General features: G+C 50.2%; 4 protein-coding genes across 5 annotated transcripts; 2 read left to right on the forward strand and 2 right to left on the reverse strand.

The window, feature by feature from the left end:
- The first annotated feature begins 70 nt into the window (after positions 1–70).
- Positions 71–1,324, forward strand: LOC117147152 (ataxin-1-like). The gene is made up of 3 exons (XM_033313933.1): positions 71–468; positions 526–751; positions 805–1,324. Exons 1-3 carry the CDS (start codon positions 368–370, stop codon positions 1,168–1,170), a joined length of 693 nt encoding a protein of 230 aa, XP_033169824.1. The 5' UTR covers positions 71–367; the 3' UTR covers positions 1,171–1,324.
- Positions 1,325–1,475: 151 nt separating this feature from the next.
- LOC117147146 (serine/threonine-protein kinase Smg1) lies at positions 1,476–15,246 on the forward strand. 2 transcript variants are annotated; one of them, XM_033313924.1, is made up of 9 exons: positions 1,476–2,109; positions 2,163–2,529; positions 2,600–4,877; positions 4,946–8,425; positions 10,977–11,296; positions 11,352–12,696; positions 12,750–13,718; positions 13,785–14,133; positions 14,199–15,246. In XM_033313924.1, the coding sequence occupies exons 1-9, from the start codon at positions 1,719–1,721 to the stop codon at positions 14,396–14,398; spliced, it is 9,699 nt and encodes a 3,232-aa protein (XP_033169815.1). In that variant the 5' UTR covers positions 1,476–1,718; the 3' UTR covers positions 14,399–15,246. The 2 variants fall into 2 exon arrangements, with proteins under 2 accessions (XP_033169815.1, XP_033169816.1); XM_033313925.1 differs by having other exon boundaries at positions 2,166–2,529.
- Positions 8,555–9,779, reverse strand: LOC117147150 (beta-1 adrenergic receptor). The gene is made up of 2 exons (XM_033313931.1): positions 9,301–9,779; positions 8,555–9,230 (listed from the first exon to the last, which is right to left on the reverse strand). The coding sequence occupies exons 1-2, from the start codon at positions 9,777–9,779 to the stop codon at positions 8,582–8,584; spliced, it is 1,128 nt and encodes a 375-aa protein (XP_033169822.1). The 3' UTR covers positions 8,555–8,581.
- Positions 15,247–15,288: 42 nt separating the features above from the next.
- LOC117147151 (E3 ubiquitin-protein ligase znrf2) lies at positions 15,289–21,156 on the reverse strand. Its single transcript, XM_033313932.1, has 7 exons — positions 19,753–21,156; positions 19,066–19,192; positions 18,902–18,997; positions 18,719–18,824; positions 17,483–17,553; positions 17,228–17,380; positions 15,289–17,159 (listed from the first exon to the last, which is right to left on the reverse strand). The coding sequence occupies exons 1-5, from the start codon at positions 20,275–20,277 to the stop codon at positions 17,496–17,498; spliced, it is 912 nt and encodes a 303-aa protein (XP_033169823.1). The 5' UTR covers positions 20,278–21,156; the 3' UTR covers positions 15,289–17,159; positions 17,228–17,380; positions 17,483–17,495.
- Between the last annotated feature and the right edge of the window lie 90 nt (positions 21,157–21,246).

The raw sequence follows: 21,246 nt of genomic DNA on the forward strand, positions 1-21,246 counted from the left end.
TTGCATTCAGAGTGGTGGTGCAGCCGAGCAGTCTTCAAGGCGCCTGGCGCAACAGCCAGTTCGGCGCCGCTGGCCGGGATTCTCTGGTCCGATCGGCACAATGGACAACGAACAATGACTGTTAAGCGGAATTCGGTGGGCAGGTAGCGATCACCGGCGGCGTCTAAGGTGCCACGTACCTGTTGGCACGACCAGATTATGGCCTTTTGGGCCATAAAACAGGTACCGGCCGTCCGTCCGAGTGGGTGACATTCCTGGAAAAACCGTGGAAAACACGCTGGAGCTCAATGAATAAGTGTATATCAATTGCCAGCCTGGGCAGGGAATACTTCAGTTGACGAGCTTCCGTCCAGACGAACAGATCGACATGCAGATGCACATGGAACTCTCCTATGGCCGCGGCTACGATCCAATCGGGAGGCAACCACCGTCTCTTCCTCCTCCGTCGCAAAAGCACTGGTCCAGCAAGTAAGCAAACGATTCGGCACTTTCCCCCATACAGTTAATCAGTTGTCTCAATTTTAGTGGGCTCTCCGACGACTCTGCTTCCTGCTTTCGCCGGGGATCCTACATTGAACTGGCCAGCGGGACCATGCGCCGCGTGGAGGACATACGCACCGAGGACTTCATCCAGTCGGCGCTGCGCAGTCAACTATTTGAGCTACGAGAGGCGACAGTAGTGAGGATAGACCGGAGTGGATGCCCCAGCCTGGTGACCCTCACCTTCAGCTACGACACACACCACGCCAAGGTGGGTTCGCCAATCACTACCCATATTCGTCTAACCACTGACCAATGTTTTAGATGGACTTGCAGGTGAAGCCGGGTCATCCGATGTTTGTTTACGGACAAGGTTGGGCCTCCTGCGATCCACAGTTGTCGCTGCAGCTGTACGAGCTCAAGTGCCAGCAGCTGCAGGTGGGCGACATCTGTTTGTCGCTGGTGCCACGCGAGCAGCCCGCCGCACCATGTCCGCCTCCGCCGGCCCCGCCACCACCGTGTCCGCCTCCTACTCTGCCCACGTCCATGGAAATGCCAGTGCCTATGGGTTCTCCGCCTACCGGAAGCTATGGATTTCCGCCGTTTAAACATCCGTACGAGATGTACGCCCAAATGGCCAGTTTTGTGGCCGTCTACACCCAGCACATGATGGGAAAGCTAAACTATTAGGCTACAAATTTGATGATTCAGCTGACGTTTCAGGAATATATTGAACGCTATTCCTTGAGTACGCCACGCATATAAAAATGTAATCTATGTACAAAAATCACACTGCATTTTGCTTAATTTTCTGGAATAAAGTTTAAATTAGCTGTAATTTCAATTTCAAGCCCAAATTGCGCGCCAAATATAACAGAGATGCCACTTCGGCCGATATCCACTGCATTCAACAGTTCTTCTTGACGCACGAAGTGCTCGTGTCACGATTCTCCGAAGTGTTAATCCAAGAATGCTGGACAATTTGGATGACAAGTCAATCCTCCTGTCAAGCATTCTGATTGCAGAACACATCCCAGTTGTGGTGCAGTGAAAAATTACACAAGGAACATCGGATTCGATGGTCCGTTGAGCGTCAGCGTCAGCTGTTTCTATCGATAACTGATTGGCACGATTGTTGCAGCAAGAAAAGAAAAGGAAAAGAACGAAATAATTAGTGTAAACTAAACTGTGAATATCCACGCAAAACAGTGGTTAATGACGAACGCCGCAGCCATTCGATGTCTGCGCTAGCTTCGCCAATTCCCTCCATGAAGAACGCGATCCACCCAGAAAACTGCAACGGAGCTGGAACCGAGGAGGAGGCGTCCTCCGCGTTGCACGCGGAAATCAACCGCGTTCTGCTGAACAACAATGTCAATCACGTTGGCAGCAACAGCGAAAGCGGCGGTGGTAAAGGCGGCCGTGGTAAAGGCAGCGGGAAGGGTAGCGCCAACAGAAGCGGCAACATTGCCGGCTTGGGAGGCAGTGAATCCATGTGGTCATCTGGTGGTGGTGGTAAGTCGCACGACGTTGCGCAGGCGTTCGCCAGTGCACTGCGCAACATGAACCATGATATGGGCAAAGGGCAGGCAGTGGTCCAAAATCACCGGAAGGCTTACCAATGCAAAGGTAAGCCGACAGTTTTGACAGTTGCGACAATTGTTTAAATTTTTCCATCTCAGCAGGCGATACGGTCAACCCGATTGCCAATGGCGAAGATCTGCGTCTGTCCAAGATTATCCGCAGGCTAATTAACGAGAGCAATCTCACCGTGTCTCTGGAGCTGTGCGGCAAACTGGATCAAGCGGTGCGCACGCCCATCAACATGGGCTACATGACATGCTCCTTCGTGTGGATTCTGGACAACATGCTCAACATATACAAGCAATGCCCGCCGCCGGTTCTGGAGGAGTGCAGCAAGACTCTCGGCCTGATTGGCTATATCAACCGCAAGTCGTATCCCATTTACGAGGAGTTTATTGTGAAGAACTACAAGAGTAGCAAGCGCATGCAGAAGTACCTGATCATGGCCCTCCGCGCCACACTGAGGTGACACATTCCCTGCCCTCCCCATTAGCATTGTTCGTCTTTTTTATAACCCATCCCAATCCAAATGTAGCTGCGACACCAAGTGCGAGCTGCACATGTACGCCGACAAAATCATGCTGCTGCTGAAGGATTTTCTGGAGAATGCGGAGAACGGCGACATCTTCATTGTCGTCAGCAACACGCTGGTGCAGTTCGCAGCCAGCTACGGGGAGACCTTCGAGTGCCACTTCACCGACGTAGTGGACATCGTTATCGGCTGGCAACTGGAGGCCGGCCAGCCCACGCACCTGAAGACCCACTGTGCACAGGTACTGGAGCAGTTGACGCCATTCTTTAGCAAGCAGATCGATTTCAGTTACGGTTTGTTGGATCAGTTTGTCGAGGATATGACCACGCCGGAGGAAGGGGAACTCGCGAACACAGCGGAGCGTGTGGGAGCCTTGGTTGGTGCCTTTAACACGCTGCTTAAGTGCCTGGCCCGCATGCAGATATTCGTGGGCATGCCCACCTGTGAATACATCGTACAGATGGCCGTGGATCATCTAATCAAACTAATGCCCACCCTGCACTCGAATACGGAGGCATTGGTCAATATAAACGAACTGCTCTGCATCTGCCTGTTGAATAACTTTACCGGCCTTGATCCGATGTTGTTGGAGCAGGTGCTGCTTGATCAGGTCGAACTGATGAATTCTATGACAAAGCTGCAGCGCCAAAGTTTCCTTTATCTGCTGCTTTGCACGGTGAGAAAGTTGCGAGCCCGTCTAACGCCGAGCCTGGTGCACTTTATATTCCAATCCAATCCCAATATGGCGAAGGTTTGGCTTAAATCACCTGGTGACAGTTCTTACAAGCTGCTACTGCGCACATGCCAGGAGATACTGCTCATCCGGAATGTGCCGCTGCTTCAGCAGGCGTATAAATATCTTGTAGACGACATTGACGTCTGTCTGGAAAAACTGATTTTCACTGTACCACCGAGAACGAGGAAGTCCTCAAGTAAAGGCAGCGAGGCGAGTGTGCTTCTCGTTTTCCATCTGTCCGCTCTGGCTGCCCTGGCTAAGCAAACATCTTCCATCATTGGCATGTACGCATGCAAGCCATCGATTCTGGAGCTGCTCCTCACCAATTGCAGGGCCCACGAGCTGATACTCTGGGGCAGATATCCCGCAGCTCAACAGGCCATTTTCAGTCTGCTCTTTGTCCACTGCCAGGCGAATCACAATTTCCGCACCAACTCGAGCTTGCTTCGTGATCAGGAACTGTCGGCAGAGAACACCTCGCCAACAGCAAACAATTTTGCTAGCATACTTCGCTTCCTGGATTCGGTTCTGGGACAGGCTCAACAGCTGACGCCGCAAAACCTAAGAGTGTTACTGCAGTGGGTAGAGATGCTCTTGAGAGAATGCCGCGAGAAGAGTGATCTGCTTATGGAACAGGAGAACTTCCGTGGAATATGCCGCAACATTGCAGCCACCGCCTCCAAATTGACACCCTTGGAAAGTGCTGCCTGCATCCAAGCAGTCCTGGACTACGGCCTGGAAAGGCTAGCAAAATATCCACAGCTGCTGATGCTGTACCGCGATACGGCGCTACAGCAGCTGCAGATGGTCTCCACGAATTGCCATGCACCCTATTTCCAAATCTACGCCCAGTTGCCATTGCATCTTACCCTCACCGGCTGTGAATCATTAATGCCGGGGATGACGAGCAGACGCGTTAGCGTTTGGCAACAAAAGATTAGTCAATGGAGTGCAGTACGCGACACCGTCTTCCGCGATTTCTTTGAACGGGTACAGAAACCGGAGCAAGAATCACTGGTCCACTGTCTGCGCGAGCTGTTCGTTCGTAGCTGCCAGGTGGCTCCGCAGGATGAACGACAGATGAATCTGTCGCAGTGCACCAAGCGCTGCCAGCGATTGGTCACCGCCTGGCTGCAATTCGAAGCAGCCAGATACTGTGTGGAACAGCGACTGCGCACAACGTTGGGAAAGCCTCAGGATACGTTCTTCGGATTCGAGGCCATTATCATGCGACATGCCAGATTGCTGAGTGGCTGTGCCAAGGAGATGGAGCGCTCAGCCATGGACACCCTGTCGTTGGAGGAGCTCCTGAACATGCAAAGCAATCTCAGTCTGCTGTTAGGCTTCCTCGATGTGCTGGAGAAGCTCATCTACAACGCCGCCGAGGGAAGCGCCTTTGCGCTGCGTCCCCCGCAAAAGTCAGTGGCTGCCTTCTTCCGCCTGAACAATCCCACTTGTCAGTCCTGGTTCAATCGTATTCGTATTGGTGTGGTCATCATTGCCATGCATGTGCAGCAACCGGAACTGGTTATCCGATATGCCCAGGTGAGTTAGACGTAGAGACGTTCACTTAAGTGGCCAACTGAGTTTTTTTTTTTGTCACTTCCTTGCAGCAAATTCTGGTTAACCCACAGACGCAAGATCCCACCTACAGTCAGGCCATCGTGTACATGGCCTGGGCCTTGATCAGTTGCCAAGAATCGGACTCGCTGCGAGGTCTGCGCCTTTGGGCTAGTGGCAAGAGCAGCAAATCCTACAAGTGGCTAAAGTACGCGGCGGATCAGGCGGCCGGAAAACGGGAATCTGCACTTGCCGGCTACAAAACTATCCTGGCCGAGAAGGAGCAGCAGTCGGAACTGGAGCCACATACGCGACAGTTTGTTGTAGCGCAGATGATGCAGTGCTTGCAAGATCTGGGTCAGTGGTCCCAGCTGGTGGAGCTGAAGCAGCAGCATATGACGCGACCGGAGGACAGAGAACTTAATCCCTTTCTGCAACGCAGCAATGTGGAGGTAAATGCACTGGAACGGCTTTTGGCCAAGGGCCAGGAAGCGTGCTCCTCGATGGACGAATTCGGAGGAGCCTTGCAGCAGTTGAGCCTCTGGCCCAGCAACTGGGACGAGTCTGTGTCATCAAGTGGCGTAACCGAACGTGCCAGCTTCTCAGCCATCCATGTGCGTCAACGAACCGAGGATATTGTGCTGCACAAGCTATTAGAAGACCGTTGTCTGCCAGATCAGGCGAAAAACCTACTGGACACCCAATGGCGAGACAGTCTGCTGAATACCAGCCTTGATCAGAGATCCTGCAAAGAGCTCACCCTGCTACGGCACATAGTCCAAGGAGTCAGTGGCGGTCAGGAGTTGTCTCTGCTGCCCGTGATCTCGACGAGATGTCAAAACCGCTCCAAATTCGTTTCCAGTGTCATTTTAATGCGCTGTCTGGCATGGACACAATTGCTCCGACAGCATTGTGCGCCTGGCAGCTGGGAAACGCTTTGCTTGGACGCAGCTGCTGCGGCGCGAGAGGAAGGCAATCTTCAGCTAGCGGAAACCCTGCTCAGCCAGTTTTTCGGTCAGCCGATAGGCGAGATAGCCGATCTGTTTTCACTGGAACAGGGAGTGCAGACGGATAATCCGGAGATGCTTCGCGGCTACAGTGAGCTGGTCCAGTGCCTGCATCTTCAGCAGCAGCAAACGCAGACACAGAGCGGCGATTTAAGTTCTTCGATTGATGTATGCGCCGCCCTATGCCTGAATATCCAGAAGAGCAACAATCAACCGGCCGCGGGTGCTGATCTCTTGCTTAACCTCTCCGATTGGATAACCGTCCGGAGTTGCAATGGCTTGACCACCAATCAGTCGCCTGTATTGATTCAACTGCTGGATCAGCTGCCGGAATGTCCGCTGACCTCTGACTCCAGCCAACCGTTGGCCATTCCCCAAGTCGAACGTCTGGTTGCCCGACTGGTCCATTCTTGTTTACAGCAGCGTCCCAACTACGCGGAAGCTTTGATAGCCTACGGCAATTGGTGCTATCGATGGGGCAAGAAGATCGTGGACAGCTGCTGTGTGCTCACCCAGGCCGATGCGACGGCTATCAGCCAGGCGCTGGACATTGCCCAGCCGCTGGAAAACGAACAATTGGACGAGCTCCTCCAGGCACTGAGCATGGAACAGCCGCCGGCGAACTGTGTAGAGGTGTGTCCGGAGGTGGCGCGTGCCCGCGACGACGAGGCGGCCAAGAACCGTCTGCGTCGGCTGACCTTTTTGGCGGATAAAACGCCGGAAGCGCTGGATGCCATTTTGCAGATCTGGCGGCGGGCCATAGCCAAAACATATGATTATTACAAGGATGCAGCGCGTTCGTACTTCCAATATCTTAGCTTTAAATCGGGCTCGGGTCCGGAGAAGCCTGGAGGAGAACGTTTCCATGTGGATGATAGCAACCTGGTGACAACGACGCTTCGTCTCCTCCGCTTGATTGTGAAGCACGCCAGCGGTCTGCAGGAAGTTCTGGAGCAGGGACTGCGCACCACGCCCATTGCCCCCTGGAAAGTGATCATTCCGCAGCTATTCAGCCGACTGAATCACCACGAACCCTATGTGCGAAAGAGCGTTAGTGATCTGCTCTGTCGCCTGGCCAAGAGTCGCCCCCAGCTGGTTATCTTTCCAGCCGTCGTCGGTGCCAACAGGGATCAACAGGATGCAGTAGCACCGCCCGCGACAGCGCGACCAGCCACGGATGACGCCTGCTGCTACGGCTATCTGATGGGAGAGCTGTCGAAACAGGCGCCGGAGGCAGTGCAGCATGTGAAGCTGATGGTGAAGGAGCTGCGCCGCGTTTGCCTGCTGTGGGACGAGTACTGGATCCACTCGCTGGCCCACATCTACAATACTTATGTGAGTCGTGTGAGTGCGCTGGCAACCGATTTCCGTCCGGACGATCACGAGGGCAAGAATAACCGCTTCAATGTCTGGCGACCTCAATTGCTCGCCGATCTGGAAGCCCTGATCGCGGTCACCGCCCGTCCGCCGGAGACCACCTATGAGCGTAGTTTCCGCAAGCGTTTCGATGCTCCCATACGGGTCACCGTGGATGCACTGCGAAATCGACGCTATCCGGAGGCATGGGATAAGCTGAAGCAGCTGTACCACATCTTGCAGTCGAACATGATCCGCGGCTCGGGCAACACGCTCAAAATGCAGAATATAAGCCCGGTGCTCTGTGGCATTGGACGCATGCGTATCTCGATGCCAGGCCTGGATGCACATGGGCCGGATGGGGATCAGGTGTACATCGAGAGCGTCGAGAGTACGGTGTGCGTTTTGCCCACCAAGACGAAACCGAAAAAGGTGGCCTTCTACGGCAGCAATGGTCAGCGCTACACGTTCCTGTTCAAGGGCATGGAGGATCTCCATCTGGACGAGCGCATCATGCAGTTCCTGTCCATCTCGAATGCCATCATGGCCTGCCGCAGCGACGCGCCCGGCAATGGCTGCTATCGTGCCCACCACTATTCGGTTATACCATTGGGACCGCAATCCGGACTGATTAGCTGGGTGGACGGGGTCACACCAGTCTTTGCGCTCTACAAGAAGTGGCAACAGAGACGGTCTCAAGTTGTTGCGAATGCCGGAGCCGGTGCTGCGGCACATGTCCCGCGACGTTTCACGGACTTGTTCTACAACAAACTCTCGCCCCTGTTGGCCAAGCACAATATGCAGGTGAGCGATCCACGACGCACGTGGCCGATCTCCGTCCTGCTCCGAGTGCTCGCCGAATTGTTGGAGGAAACACCCAGTGATCTGCTTGCCCGCGAACTGTGGTGCCAGGCGGGAAATTCTGCCGAGTGGCGGCAATCGGTGCGTCGCTATGTTCGCTGCATGTCGGTCATGTCGATGATTGGCTACGTCATTGGCCTGGGCGATCGTCATTTGGACAACGTGCTAATCAACCTGGGAAGCGGCGACATCGTGCACATCGACTACAACGTGTGCTTCGAGAAGGGACGCACCCTGCGCATCCCCGAGAAGGTGCCTTTCCGTCTCACACAGAATCTAGTGCAAGCCATGGGCATCACGGGAATCGAGGTAAGGCTACTGTTCATCCTATACCAATTAATCATCTTAACAAATCGCTGCTAGGGGGGTTAAGAAACGGTGCTCCTAAAGATAATGTCCACTTTTATTGCTATCATCTCCATTTAATTCTACCAAGTTAAAGCGTTGCGTTTCCCATTCCGTTGATCACTGAGTGGCCTTCGGTTTGATCTCCTGCTGGTAGCCCGTGGATGAGGATGTGGCCTCCATGCGGGGCTTGCTGTCCGCCGGCAACTGATCCTCGCACTGCCTCGCCGTTCGGCAGCATAGTGTTTGGGCAAAGGCTCGCCGGAAGCCGGAGTTCTTCCACGAGTAGATGATCGGATTGAGAGCAGAGTTGGCAATGGCCAGAGAGAACGTCGTCTTGTAGATCATCGAGCTGCTCCGGCAGATGCTGAATAGCTGGGCAATGGCCACACAGAAGTACGGTAGCCAACAGAGCGTGAAGCAGCCCATGATGAAGACCACTATCTGAACGCTCTTCCAGTCTGGATGGAGCAGCAGACTCCGCATGGTGGTCGCCTCATCCGTGTTGTAGACCACCGATTGCCGCAATCGCAGCGCCTGCTTGGATGCCTCGCGCATGATGCGCCAGTAGACAAGGAACATACAGATCCAGATGATCACAAAACCCGGCGTTATCACACCGGCAATGTAACCGGGCGAGAGAACTTCGTCGAATTCGCACGCCTGTGCCTCCGGCCATCGATTCCAGAACACGGGCAGGAGAGCCACCAAAGCACCCAAGCACCAGTTGGATATGATGATGCTATAGGCCACTCGACGGGTCATGTATCTGCGATTTCAAAGAGTTTCTTATATTTAGCCATTGAATTAGGATTTATCGCGTTCGCCTGATTCCGTACCTTCTATAGTGCAGGGCATAGACGACTGCTATATACCGATCCACCGCAATCGAGATCAGTGTGAGCATGGACACGCAGCACGCGCAGATGAGCAGGAAGAAGCGCAGCAGGCAGGGACCTCTCATGGCCCCAATGTCCGAGCCCATGTAAAAGACCAGATGATATGGCAGAGCCAGTCCCACACAGAAGTCGGAGACGGCCAGCGACAGGATGAACAGATTGGAGATGACCGACCGCAGGTGGCGGCAGGTGCGCACCGCCACAATGGTCAGGATATTGCCGCCCAGGATGAGGGCAAACAAGAAGGCATTTATGGCTAGCCACAGCAGATGGCCGGCACCGAAGCTGGTTGCCTGGAGGCTCATTTCCGTTGGCGTTTCCGTGGCATTTTGGCGCTGCCACAGGAACGGGACGACACCCAACGCTTCCGGGGAGCTTCGATAATCCCAAGCGGGCGATGAGCTGCTGGTAAATGCCATGAGCCACGATGGAAAACGAAGCGCACGCGACGCCAGTGGTTGGCTATCTGGCAACCGTGGGAGCTGGAGCTGTGCGACTTTTGGCCAGGACTTCGGCTCGGTTCGGATCGGATTCAGATTCAATTGGGTTTCGGCTCGGACCGTGGGCGTCGTTTGTTTACGTTTCGCTGGTGGCTTTACGACATCGTCACCGCCAGTTAACTGATAGCGCGCCCAGATCCACCGTGAGAACCGCAATCCGTTGATAAGCCCTCCACTTTGGCCCAACCACCATTCACCATCCACCTACCTAACCAATCACCCACCCATCGAGCCAATCCAACCACTCCAACCGGCCAAACTATCCATTGCCCCCGAGCATTTGGAGTGTCCGGACTCCCGGGCCCAATGCATGGCCAAACAGATCGCTGGGGGTTTTAGCAGATTAGCCCAGCTCCGCGGACCAAAATAGATTGATAAAAGGCCAGGGCCAGCAACTGGGATATGTGGTAAACAGATACATCATTGATATTCCCAAATTTCCAGCAGTATCCATTGCACTTCCTCGATGAAAGCGAAGAAACTATAAGTCAATAGTGATATCATCATGATTGTTCTAAATCCGAGACCAGCACTATACTATTGCGATTGACATGGTTATCCACTCTTGGTTCTTTTAGAAGTAGACATCGGGAGAATATATAGTATATATAGGTACAACCCTCTGGTCTAATTCCATATTTGAATTATCTTTGAGATAAAATATTATAGATTCCATGAATCAGAACAGAGCAGGAGTTTGCTGAAGCCACATCTAAGGATGACATGGCTGGCCTACTGGATAAATGGCGTAAATCTGTCTAAATGGACAGACATTGTGGCTTATCACGCAAATTGCGGCCCAATCTACAATTGTAAACAGCGATTAGCGTCGATGGCAGTCGAGGTCGTATATGTAGAACATGGTTATGGTTTCGGGCTTGTTTCTGTTGCTGTTTCTGGTTCTGGATAGGTTCTGGTTAGGGCTTTCATAAAATCAGCATTGCCAATATTAATACGAATCGTATATCTGTGCGCTGTTCGACAGATGGACACGGTTCCGCCGTACATTTATGGACCCCAATGGCCCATTTACGGCTGTGATATAAATGTGTATACTCGTACATATACTATGCATAAAGCACCGTCATTAACCATTAAACCGATCGTCTTTTGCAGGGCCCCTTCCGCTTGGGCTGTGAATATGTACTGAAGGTGATGCGCAAGGAGCGCGAAACGCTGCTGACCCTGCTGGAGGCCTTCGTCTACGATCCCCTAGTGGATTGGACCACCAACGACGATGCCCAGGCTCTGCGGCGATCCCTGAACGCCAAGCTCCCTCAGGCGGCTGGCGGAGGAGGAGCAGATGGTTCGGGTGGCGGAGATCTTAAGTACCACAAGAAGGACAAGAGTAAGGGAAAGACACATGAATTGGATAACAAGCGACAGCCCATCCTAAGCAAACTGGGCATGCTGCAAAAGTACTGGTCCACCAACAAGTGAGTATATCCATCGTATCTTATATCATATTTATAATTTCGTTGTATGTGTTAGGACCGAGCTGATACCGCAGCTGAAGGAAATGCAGCAGGAGGTGGGCAACCTGCAGGCGGCACAGGCCAAGCAAGTGGTGGCCGAGCAGGAGCTCGTAAAGCTCAACCAGCGCAGCGCCCTAATCGCCGAAATCAAATCGCTGGGCACGGCGATCGAGAGCCACAGTTTCAATACGGCCTCGCAGCGTAATGCCGTTCGTCGTGGTCACTCGGATGCACTGGTATCGCTTACTGTGGAACGACTGCCGGACTTTGGCCGCGTGCAGTGTCTCCTCAGAAGTTATGGCCAATGCCTGCAGCTGTTCCATCTGATTGATCTGCAAGGCCAGCTCGGTCGGCTGCAAGTGGACCCGAATTGCGAGAATGCCAAGGAATTTTCTGCGCTGACAGAGGCTCTACAGCTGTCCGGACTGGACAGCATGCGCAGCCAGATGAATGAGCTACTGGGCCGCATGGACAAGGTGGCACTGAAGAGTTCCAAGCATCTGCAAGAGTATGCGGGAGTCATGAACTTCTATCCGGAGCAAAGCCACCGGCAAAACCTATTCGTTCGCTTCCACGACAGCTTTACATCGTACATCCAGAACGGTTACACTGTGGACTCAACCAGCAATACCAATTCGCCGTCCAGTTCTATTATTTGCAAGGCAGATGTCGTGGGCGTCGCGGAGGCCATGGAGTACTCCCGGAACCGGCTCGGCTCCCAATTGCATGAGGCCTCGAAGCTTTATGCCGCCAAGCAGTCGCAGGCTCTAACTCTCGGTCCATCCACGACCGCTTTGCTGGGCATGATTGTCCAGAGTTGCTGCAGCCCGCTGCTGCTCAAGGCCAGCTTGGTTCGTACCTTGGATAGCGCTGGCGGAGCATTCGCGGCTTACGAACAGGCGGCATTGGCCAGCCACGACGAGGGACTGCTGCAACAGCAGCTGCTCTTTATTCACCTGGTGCGCTCCATGTCGCAAGGAGTTTTGGTGATAAACAAGAACGAGGATCTGCATCTGGGACACTTGGAGAGCCTACTTTCAGCGCTGTCGCATCTGAAGAAGATCTTTGAGTACGACTTGCCAGCCATCATGTATCGAATGCTCCTGCTGCAACCCAATTTGGGTAAGTTGAGCGCCTTGTGCCATTTGAGTGCCTCCAGCCTTGGTCAGCTGTTTTTGGAAGCCACGATGGAGAACGGACATAAGCCGCCGGATCAGTTCCCAACAGAGCGCAGATTTCTGCTAACCCTGCAGCCCGCCTACGATCAGTTCCTGTTGGCCTCCACCTCGTTGGACTCGCTGGTTAGCAGCCTGCAGACGATGCTCGAGGATGTCAACGATGTGCAGGCCCAACAAATAATGGTGAGTGTATTTATATTTATATGGTCAGAACTAAAGACGATTTTTTGTTTTAGGAACTGGGTCTAATGAGGTCCTGTCATACGGATCTGAACGACGAGTGCTTCTTCGGCCTGGTCAGTGAGGCATTGGAGTCCAGTCGCACTTGTGATGTGCGTGAAATAGCCCGACCTGTTTTGGGCTTCATCCATCGCCTCCAAGTGGAGAAACTTGCAGGCGTGCTGCCGATCATCACGCGGAACTTCTACACCGCCATCGGTCCGCAATGTCTACCCACCGCCAGCTGTGGGGACCCTGCTCAAGCGGACCACCTGTGCGAGAGTCTCTTTCTTTCGCTGCAATCGGACGGCGTTTTGCTGCAGCAGAAGTCGGAAATTGCACTGATCAGTCAGCAATTGGACCTGCACACCATGGCCGCATCCGCTCAGCATTGGGCCTATTCGGAGGCACTGGGCAGCCAGTTGCGCTGTGGCCCTCACATCGTCAGCCGCCCGAAACTTATCGCCGCCATTGGCGAATGTTGGCTGGAGTTGGACCAAAAAATGACTGCCCTGCAGCAACTACAAGCTGGCCTCGAGTCGCAACTCAGCCAGTTGCAGACGCAGGGCAGTAACTGGAATCGTAATCACATAGACAACCTGCTGCGCAGTGAGCAGAGTAACAAACAGAGGATAATGGCTCATGTGGCGGTGTTGCAAAAGATGACTAATGGAGCCGGTGCGGTAGCCCGCCTGGAGCAACATGCAGAAGCTCTGGGCGAGGAGGGGCAGGCACTGGTTGACCACTTGGAACAATGGCTGGCTGCGCACGGGCAATGGCAGGCGAGCAGCTCAAGGATCAGCGCCGTGGAGCAGTCGGTGGTGGAGCTCTTGGACCCGGAAGGTGCCATCGATCACTATTGGCTTGAGAATGTGCAGGGGTTGTTGGAGGAGCAGACCTGCAAGGTGCACCGCGAGATCGCGGCAATAGAAGGCGAACAGCAGAGCAAGCACGGTTTCATTTGCACCCTACTCAAGGAGACTCTGGTACGCGGATAATCGCAATGCAACCGAAACATTGTTTAATATTTTTGTGTCTCTTAAAAAAAACAGCGCCTGCTGGAAAACATGCCACGCTTCCATGTGCACAGCCTGTGCTCCGAGGCCCAGGCACAGGGCCAAGGCAAACTTGAGTATGCGAATGTGCAGCTACTATCCGACCATCTGCGCGAATGCCAGGGCCTGATGCAGTCCTTCTACATGCGGCTGCAGGAGCTGGGAAAGGATATTTGCTCCGAGCGTCGCGTTCTGCAGCCTTCAATGCTGCAAAGCTGGCGTCAGCAGTTGAAGGTGATCTTGGCGTTAGCCAACCAGGAGGTAAACGAGTTCTTCAAGAGCATGGACGACTTCATGCAGCACGCAGGCGAAACGGACTCGTACGAAATCTTCACGCATGTCAAAGGTAAGGCAGACCATCGACGGATCTCTCTGACGGATGCGTAACTAAACATTCTTAATATGTTTTAGGTTCTAACAATGTGCATGAGCAGAAGCGAAATGCGTACGGCGTGTCTGTGTGGAAGAAGATTAGGATGAAGCTGGAGGGCCGAGATCCAGATAGCAACCTGCGCAGCACCGTCGCCGAGCAGGTTGACTATGCCATTCGCGAGGCCTCCAATCCGCACAACCTCGCCGTGCTCTACGAGGGCTGGACGCCGTGGGTATAATTTCTCACACTGTCTGGCCGCATTGTTGGGCTTTTGACTACAACACACATCAAAACTCGGAGCGGAGAAAGACTACTACATTCAACATTGGGGCCACCTCTGAATCGAATTTCAGGACCTCCTTCGGACTGTAAGCAGTCGCAGCCTGACGGCATCTTCTGACTCCCCAAAGGCCGTGGCGGAACAAATTTGGCCGCCGCCCCCAACCAACCATGTGTAATTGCATAATCGATAGGAAACGAAAAGAAACGAAACGAAAGTAAAGACAGACGGACGGACACGGATTGCTGTGGTCCGGAAGCCGGCGGATCGTGGCGTATGCCACGTGCTCTCTCGGATCGCAACCCGCATTCTGAGTTGCTGGCCGAGTAGCAGCAGAGTAGCAGCGGCTGACACAGCTCCCACAGCCTCACAGCTCCCGATGTACAAGATCTGGGCTCGATGACGTTATCGGATACGATATATTCCAGGTTTCAAATTCAAAATTTTTTCGTTTACCGGCCCTCCGTTTTTTTTTTTTCTTTTATTTAAATGCAGTTGTGCAACTTTTCCTATACGATTCGATTATAAACTATATATTAATTTACACCATACCGGAAGTGTTTTAATTACTTGTTAAGCCACTCTTAGTTTCAGCCGCCCTAACCAAACCCCACCCCCCTCCCCCCCACACTTACATAATTAAATTTGGTTACCAAACTATCTGTAACCGCATTAGAACTATATGTACAACCCAATATATATATGTATATCCACGATGCCCGTTCATAGCCGATGTGGCGGACTCGATTCCCGATGCCGCCCGTTCTCGTTTTAGTTATTTCAATAAACGCAATGCTGAATAAAAATGTGAATGTTCGTTTCCTTCGAATCCAAAAGTGAGCTAAGACTTTTGTGGTATATAATCACTCATTTATTTTCTAAAGTTCTTCTCGATTGCGCATCCGTTTTTACTTGACAATTGTTATCCTAGATCGTTTTATTTGCTCTATTCTGTTTGCTTGGTTATAAAAGTTCAAATATTTTTGTTTTTGTTTTTTTTTCTTATTTCTTTCGCCTTGTCAGCTTCGATTACTCGTCGTAGTTACCAACTTTTCCATCGGTATACAAAAAATGATTTCTCAAATATAACCAATATGGAAATTTGCATTCAAATGTTACGATTACGTTTACGATTATCGCTTTTATTTTCACATTTACGCTTGGAGTGAAATCGGTTGTATGCTCGATCGGCCAATGCAACGCTATAGTTATACAGTTACAATTCATATATGTATATATATCCTATATATGATATATACGCATGGTGTATGGGGTGTATATCTGTACAGTACATTAAAGTATATCATTTACAAAATAGTTATTACGTGCTGCCGCCGTCGCTGAACTGCAGCGCCGGTTGCTAAGGAAACTTTGGCGGATCATCGATGCGATCCGGATATATCGATGAGCAAGGATAGTAAAACATAATGGATAGTAATTTAACATATACACTACTCCGTAATCCGAAATCCGTAATCGGTAATGATAATAAACGCACAGCTTCTGAAGAGATTGAAGCCGATTGTAAACGATGCACCAGTTGCATTCAATCCAACCTACATACGTACATATATTGCTTTGAGTTTTCCATAGCCGCTGCATCGTTTACAACCAGTCAGCAATGTCTGCCGACACCGAATATATGTGTATACATAAATATATATATATTTATATGGCCAATTTGAAGCTTTCGACAGTTGAACAAAAAAAACAAAAAAAATACAAACGGATTTGTCCTCAGCTTTCGTTTGACCAGAACTGCACATTGACAAATTACAAATAGTGGCGAATATTTCAAATATTTCTCATTCGATTTGCGTTAATTAAAAAAAATGTTTCTTTTGTTTAAACAAAAACACAAACAAAATGTTGATAACAAACATGGATATAAAAAGTTACAATATTTTTAAAATATAATAATAACTAGCCATAACTAATGGATAAACACAAAGAGAATCGATTGCGAATTGTTGAACAAATCTTAAAATACACCGAAAATATGGGATCAATTGTTTTCCAAACTCCTTACATTTCATTCTTATTTGAAGTTTAATCTTTTTGTTTTTTCCTTTTCTTATGTTTTTTTTTTGGTTGCTTTGCTTTTCGTTTTCGTTTGTTTGTCTTCTAATTTAACATAGTTATTAATAGTATTTGTTATTGTTATTTTCTTGTGTGTGGTGTGTGTGTTCTCTTCTTACGCTTGTGTTTATCCTATTTTAGTCCTGTTTAAAATAATAAATACATACATATACATTACAATTACAATTACATCATTATCCATAGTACAAAATATAAAATTTAACATCACATTGGTTGACATTCTTTTGTTGGTTGGTTGGTTGCTTCGCTTTACACTTTAACGCTCATCCTCATTCTCATCTCGTTCGTCATCAAAATCTTCTGCTTGTTGCTTCCTCCTCGTCATCTCCTTCTTCTTGTAGTTTTTGTGGGTTGGTTGATTTCGTTACTTATATAATTCACTTGTTATTAGCATTACGTTTATTACTATTATACTGCCAGTTTAGCATTGTAAATTAATTTGTTTCAATTGATTTGTGTGTGTTTTTGGGTTCACCCAGCGGTCGATCGGTCTCTCGGTCGGTAGGTCAAATGATCGATGCCTCGATCCCACGCTCAAGAACAGCATTTTGTGGCATAGCCTCTCCCATGTACCATCCTCCAATCTTTCCAAGCTCCAGCTGGTCGCATTGTCCAAGGGCTGCAAATAGTATGATGATATGATATGATATATATCTCTTCTGAGTTAAGATAAGTTGCCCAACTTACGTGCAAATTGTGTGGTCACTGGGCCTGGGATCTGCGTGGCGTCCCAACCCAGAGACCAGACCCATCCTCGCACTGCGCCCAGCTGACCAGTTCCAGTTCCATAACCGATTCCTGCTCCATAACTCCATCTCCACACAAACAACTCGGCGAGACCTGCAGCAACAGCAAACGGATGTGTGAGTCCAGAAGTATGCAACTGCACGAGCTGGCAAAGCTGACGGCATCTTTGCCCTTCCTCCTCCGACGGGCGCTTACCTGGCGAGGATTACTAATCTCCAGGATGCTCAGGGCAGGAGCGATTCACCTCAAACCAACGGTCGATGCATCTGTGCAGTGGGGGGCAGGAGAGGGGGCGAAAGTAGCAAACGAAGTGTAATTAGTTTCGGGGAGAAAAAAGTGAGTGCTCGCAGTACAAGCGCCCATTATGCGAGCATACTTATTTTTAAATTTATGGCCCCAAAAGGGGTGGGATAAGTGAAAATTCAAACTCAGACACTCCTCAATTTCTCGTTATTGACTCTTTGTTCTACCGTTTTTTTTCTTTTGTTTTTGTTCGCTTTGCGGTTTGGCTTGTGCCAGTTCACTTTCCTCTTTAAGGGCAAGTTTCTTGATTACTTTTCAGATAAGATTGTAATTCCCTACTGTGCGGGTTTACAACCGTCTGCAATAAACTGGGGAATATTTGATCAACTATTGAAATTTTAATCTGTTTTATATAACACAGAACCAAGTTCAATTGCATGATGCGTCTGATCAAAAAGTAACTCTCAAAAACCCTTATTTCTCATTTTCCTTAAAAAAAATAAGTATTTCTGCCATAGCAATGCCAAAAATGATCCAAATGTGGAATGTTATACCTCGCCGAGTTCGTTATTCCATTTCCAATCGATTGGCATTCAAGGCTTGACTTTTTAATTTTTAGAAATTTTTCGAAAAATTTTATGGTCAAATTGTAAAAAAAATTTACAAAAAAAAATATTTTTTTTAATATTTCCAAAAATGTTAGGCATCGTTAGTATTGCTCTTAAGCTGCATAAAACAGTCAATCTTGTTGTCGTGTGACGACTTTTGGCCAAGTTATGATTAAAAACCCTTTAAAAATATCCATTTTTTTTCAAAACTCATTTTGTCTATTTTTTGAATTAAAAATAATCTGTTTTTTTGCCATAAAAATTGAAATATTGGTCTAAATAAGAAGCGGACTACCTCGTTGGGCTTGTTATTTGATTTCTAATCGAATGGTGTTCAAAATTGGAAAATTTAATTTTTGACCAATTTTCGCTAATTTTTATGGTCTAAATATAGACCAGTGAAAAAAACATCAGAATTTTCAAAATAATTGGTAGAATTTGCGGAGTTATGGCTGGTTAAATTCGTAGATTATTTTCCATCGATTGGATTTTAAATTTAAATATTTAAATATAGTAGTCCTCAACTACTATTTGCTAAAGTACCCTACTTCTGGGATTTTAGAGATCTCCCCGTGCTCACCCTTTGTGATATATGCAGAGGCATGGCAGCCGGGCGATGGTGTCCCCCGGACTCAGGTCCTCCAGGCAGATGACGCACTCGCCCTTGGCGTCCGAGAGAACGTCCTCTGGAATAACATAAACATAGGCATTGGCAATCTGAGCATATGGGCAGGGATTGATTGGGATTATGTAAAGAGCGTACCGTTATATGAGAGTCGTGGTTTCGTTAGGCACATGACTAAATGGCATTCGATGTCGTCTGGCAAAACAAACTTATTGCACACGGGGCACTTGATACCTGCAATGGTTGAGGGAAATCAGCAAAATCAGAGATCTAGCGGAGTCGGATGGAACTGCTTGACTCACCATTGAAGGACCAAATGTGCGATGGAAGCGAGGTGGCCGTGTAGACACGACCGATCCCATTGGCGGACGTGGCGGAAGCGGCCAGGGCGATGCTCTCGGCGATGCTGCCGCCGGTCATTGACATGTCCTGGAACAGAGGATAGCGGGAATATGCGATTACAATTGGTACCACGGTGCGCATACGTAATTTCTACGACTGACTGACTGAGGAGATTCATTTACATCACTCCCACTGTTCATAGATCGAACTGCACCAAATTAGTTTTTAAGTACTCTAAGCCAGTGAAAACTACATTGAATAATTAAGCTACTTGCTGTCTGAAGTTCTAGATACAATTTTAGGGACCTTTAAGCCATCTGAAAATGATGGTATACAAATATGCCAATATTTGAGGTACATATATAAATCCATATTGGGTGATTAGTACACACAATGTGAATACATTTTTGGTATTCGGCTTATTTGCCCAACTATTCAGGTTATTAATGGAATTACCCTTGGTGAATCCAAAAATAGATATCGAACAAATTGGACAATGGCTTCCATGAGACAGGCACATAAATCAAGGAGTAACCCGCTGGCCTTCGGTATATCCCAATACCAATGGGTTCCCGTGGTTAAAGTTGTTCAAAACTGGCCCTGCTCCGAGTTGTAATCCCCTCCAGGATGCCCGCAACCCGACTCACCCTTATGGAATCGCCGAGAGTGCGTCTCTGCTGCATGTAGGACTGCATGGCGGATCCATTGTTGTTCCCGGCGGCTGCGAAGCTGCTGTTGCTATTGGCATTCGCATTCCCGGACACGGAGACGGAGACACCGACGGCCGGGTGGCCGTGCGCCGCATGCGGATGCGAATGCGGACTGCTGCCGGACGAGGTAATAGATCCCTGTTGCTGCTGCTGCTGCGCCTGCTGCTGAATATCCGGCACGGAGCTGAGACTCCGCGCCCGCTGGCGATCGATGGACGTGGAGTTCTGGTTGTGGTACACCTGCAGGCCGGGCAAAGTGCGCAGCAGATTGAAACCCTGACCGGCGGAATCATTGCCGCCACCGCCGCCGCCGTTACCGCCACGATTCTGGCCGGGATTCGAGTGCTGGTGCTGCTGCTGCTGCAGCGCAGAATCGGCGGCTCCTGTCGAACTGCTCGAGAATGTCCTGGAGCGTGGGCTCTGTTGGCCACTGGTCGCCGGGGTGCTCGCCTTTTGACCCATAGATGCTGGTGGAATTAACTGGGCGACGAACCTTTGTCCACCTGCGCCTGCACCAGCTCCTGCTCCTGCTCCAGCAGCGCCTTCTGCACTTCTCCGCCTCCTCGGCGCGTCCTCTTTGTCTGCTCCTTCGCGTGCGAAAAACGGAGCAGACAACAATAGCAAACAATGCGATGTGCGATTTGCGATGTGCGGATGATAAATGCGGTCGCTTTTTGTCGCTCGCTTGATAAGTGTATGTGTGTGCGTGCTTGTGTGTGTGCGGAGTATGCGTGTGTGTGTGTGAGTGTGTTTTGGTGTTTGTGCCAAAAGTGCGGGTGCTCGAGGAGAGGAAGGGGGGTAGGAGTAGGTGGCAAGGACGGGGGCGGTCGGTCGGTTGGTCGGGCGTCAATCGGTGCGTAGTTGAGTCGCGATTGTTATTGTTGCTGCCCCGTTTTCTTGTGCTCCGCCTGCTGATTGCGGGGACTCAGATGTTCAGATGTTTAGATGTTCAGGTGTTCAGTTGCTCTGGTTCTCCGGTATATTGGAACTCGAGTCGGCTCTGCGGTCGCCGGATGATGACTCCCGATGACAACCGATGACTGATGATGGGCACTAGCTGCTCCTGCGCCTGCTACTACTTGCTACTTGCTACTTGCCACTTGCAACTGGCTCCTGCTGCCTAATCCTATGGAATCGGATCCAAACGCTACGCGGTGCACTACTGCTGCTCTCGCCGACTAAAAAATAGGTGTGACGCGACACGACGCTGCTGGCCAATCTGCCTTGATTACACTCTCAATTTAAATGACCGTTTTCCATATTTTTTTTTATTTTTTTTATACATTACATTAAAAGAGTTTCTCGATATCAACAGAGGCGTTAGTCCAATTGGGAGGGCCAATCGATTGTCGACGGGTATTCTAATAAGAATGGTGGCGATATTGTATAGGTACGTAGCAGGGACATGAACCTCCATGGGGTATTCTTTAT

The sequence above is a fragment of the Drosophila mauritiana genome, chromosome X, assembly GCF_004382145.1.
Source record: "Drosophila mauritiana strain mau12 chromosome X, ASM438214v1, whole genome shotgun sequence".
NCBI lineage: Eukaryota > Metazoa > Arthropoda > Insecta > Diptera > Drosophilidae > Drosophila > Drosophila mauritiana.

Coding starts and splice junctions, on each gene's coding strand:
- LOC117147146 (XM_033313924.1), top strand. CDS start 1,719: ATGTCTGCGCTAGCTTCGCCAATTCCCTCCATGAAGAACGCGATCCAC. Junction 12,697..12,749: donor TGCAGGCCCAACAAATAATG/GTGAGTGTATTT, acceptor TTTTTGTTTTAG/GAACTGGGTCTAATGAGGTC. Junction 14,134..14,198: donor AATCTTCACGCATGTCAAAG/GTAAGGCAGACC, acceptor AATATGTTTTAG/GTTCTAACAATGTGCATGAG.
- LOC117147151 (XM_033313932.1), bottom strand. CDS start 20,277: ATGGGTCAAAAGGCGAGCACCCCGGCGACCAGTGGCCAACAGAGCCCA. Junction 18,825..18,901: donor ACCACGACTCTCATATAACG/GTACGCTCTTTA, acceptor ATGTTATTCCAG/AGGACGTTCTCTCGGACGCC. Junction 17,554..18,718: donor CTCTGCATATATCACAAAGG/GTGAGCACGGGG, acceptor CCCACTGCACAG/ATGCATCGACCGTTGGTTTG.
- LOC117147150 (XM_033313931.1), bottom strand. CDS start 9,779: ATGGCATTTACCAGCAGCTCATCGCCCGCTTGGGATTATCGAAGCTCC. Junction 9,231..9,300: donor TATGCCCTGCACTATAGAAG/GTACGGAATCAG, acceptor TTGAAATCGCAG/ATACATGACCCGTCGAGTGG.
- LOC117147152 (XM_033313933.1), top strand. CDS start 368: ATGCAGATGCACATGGAACTCTCCTATGGCCGCGGCTACGATCCAATC. Junction 469..525: donor CAAAAGCACTGGTCCAGCAA/GTAAGCAAACGA, acceptor TCTCAATTTTAG/TGGGCTCTCCGACGACTCTG. Junction 752..804: donor ACGACACACACCACGCCAAG/GTGGGTTCGCCA, acceptor CCAATGTTTTAG/ATGGACTTGCAGGTGAAGCC.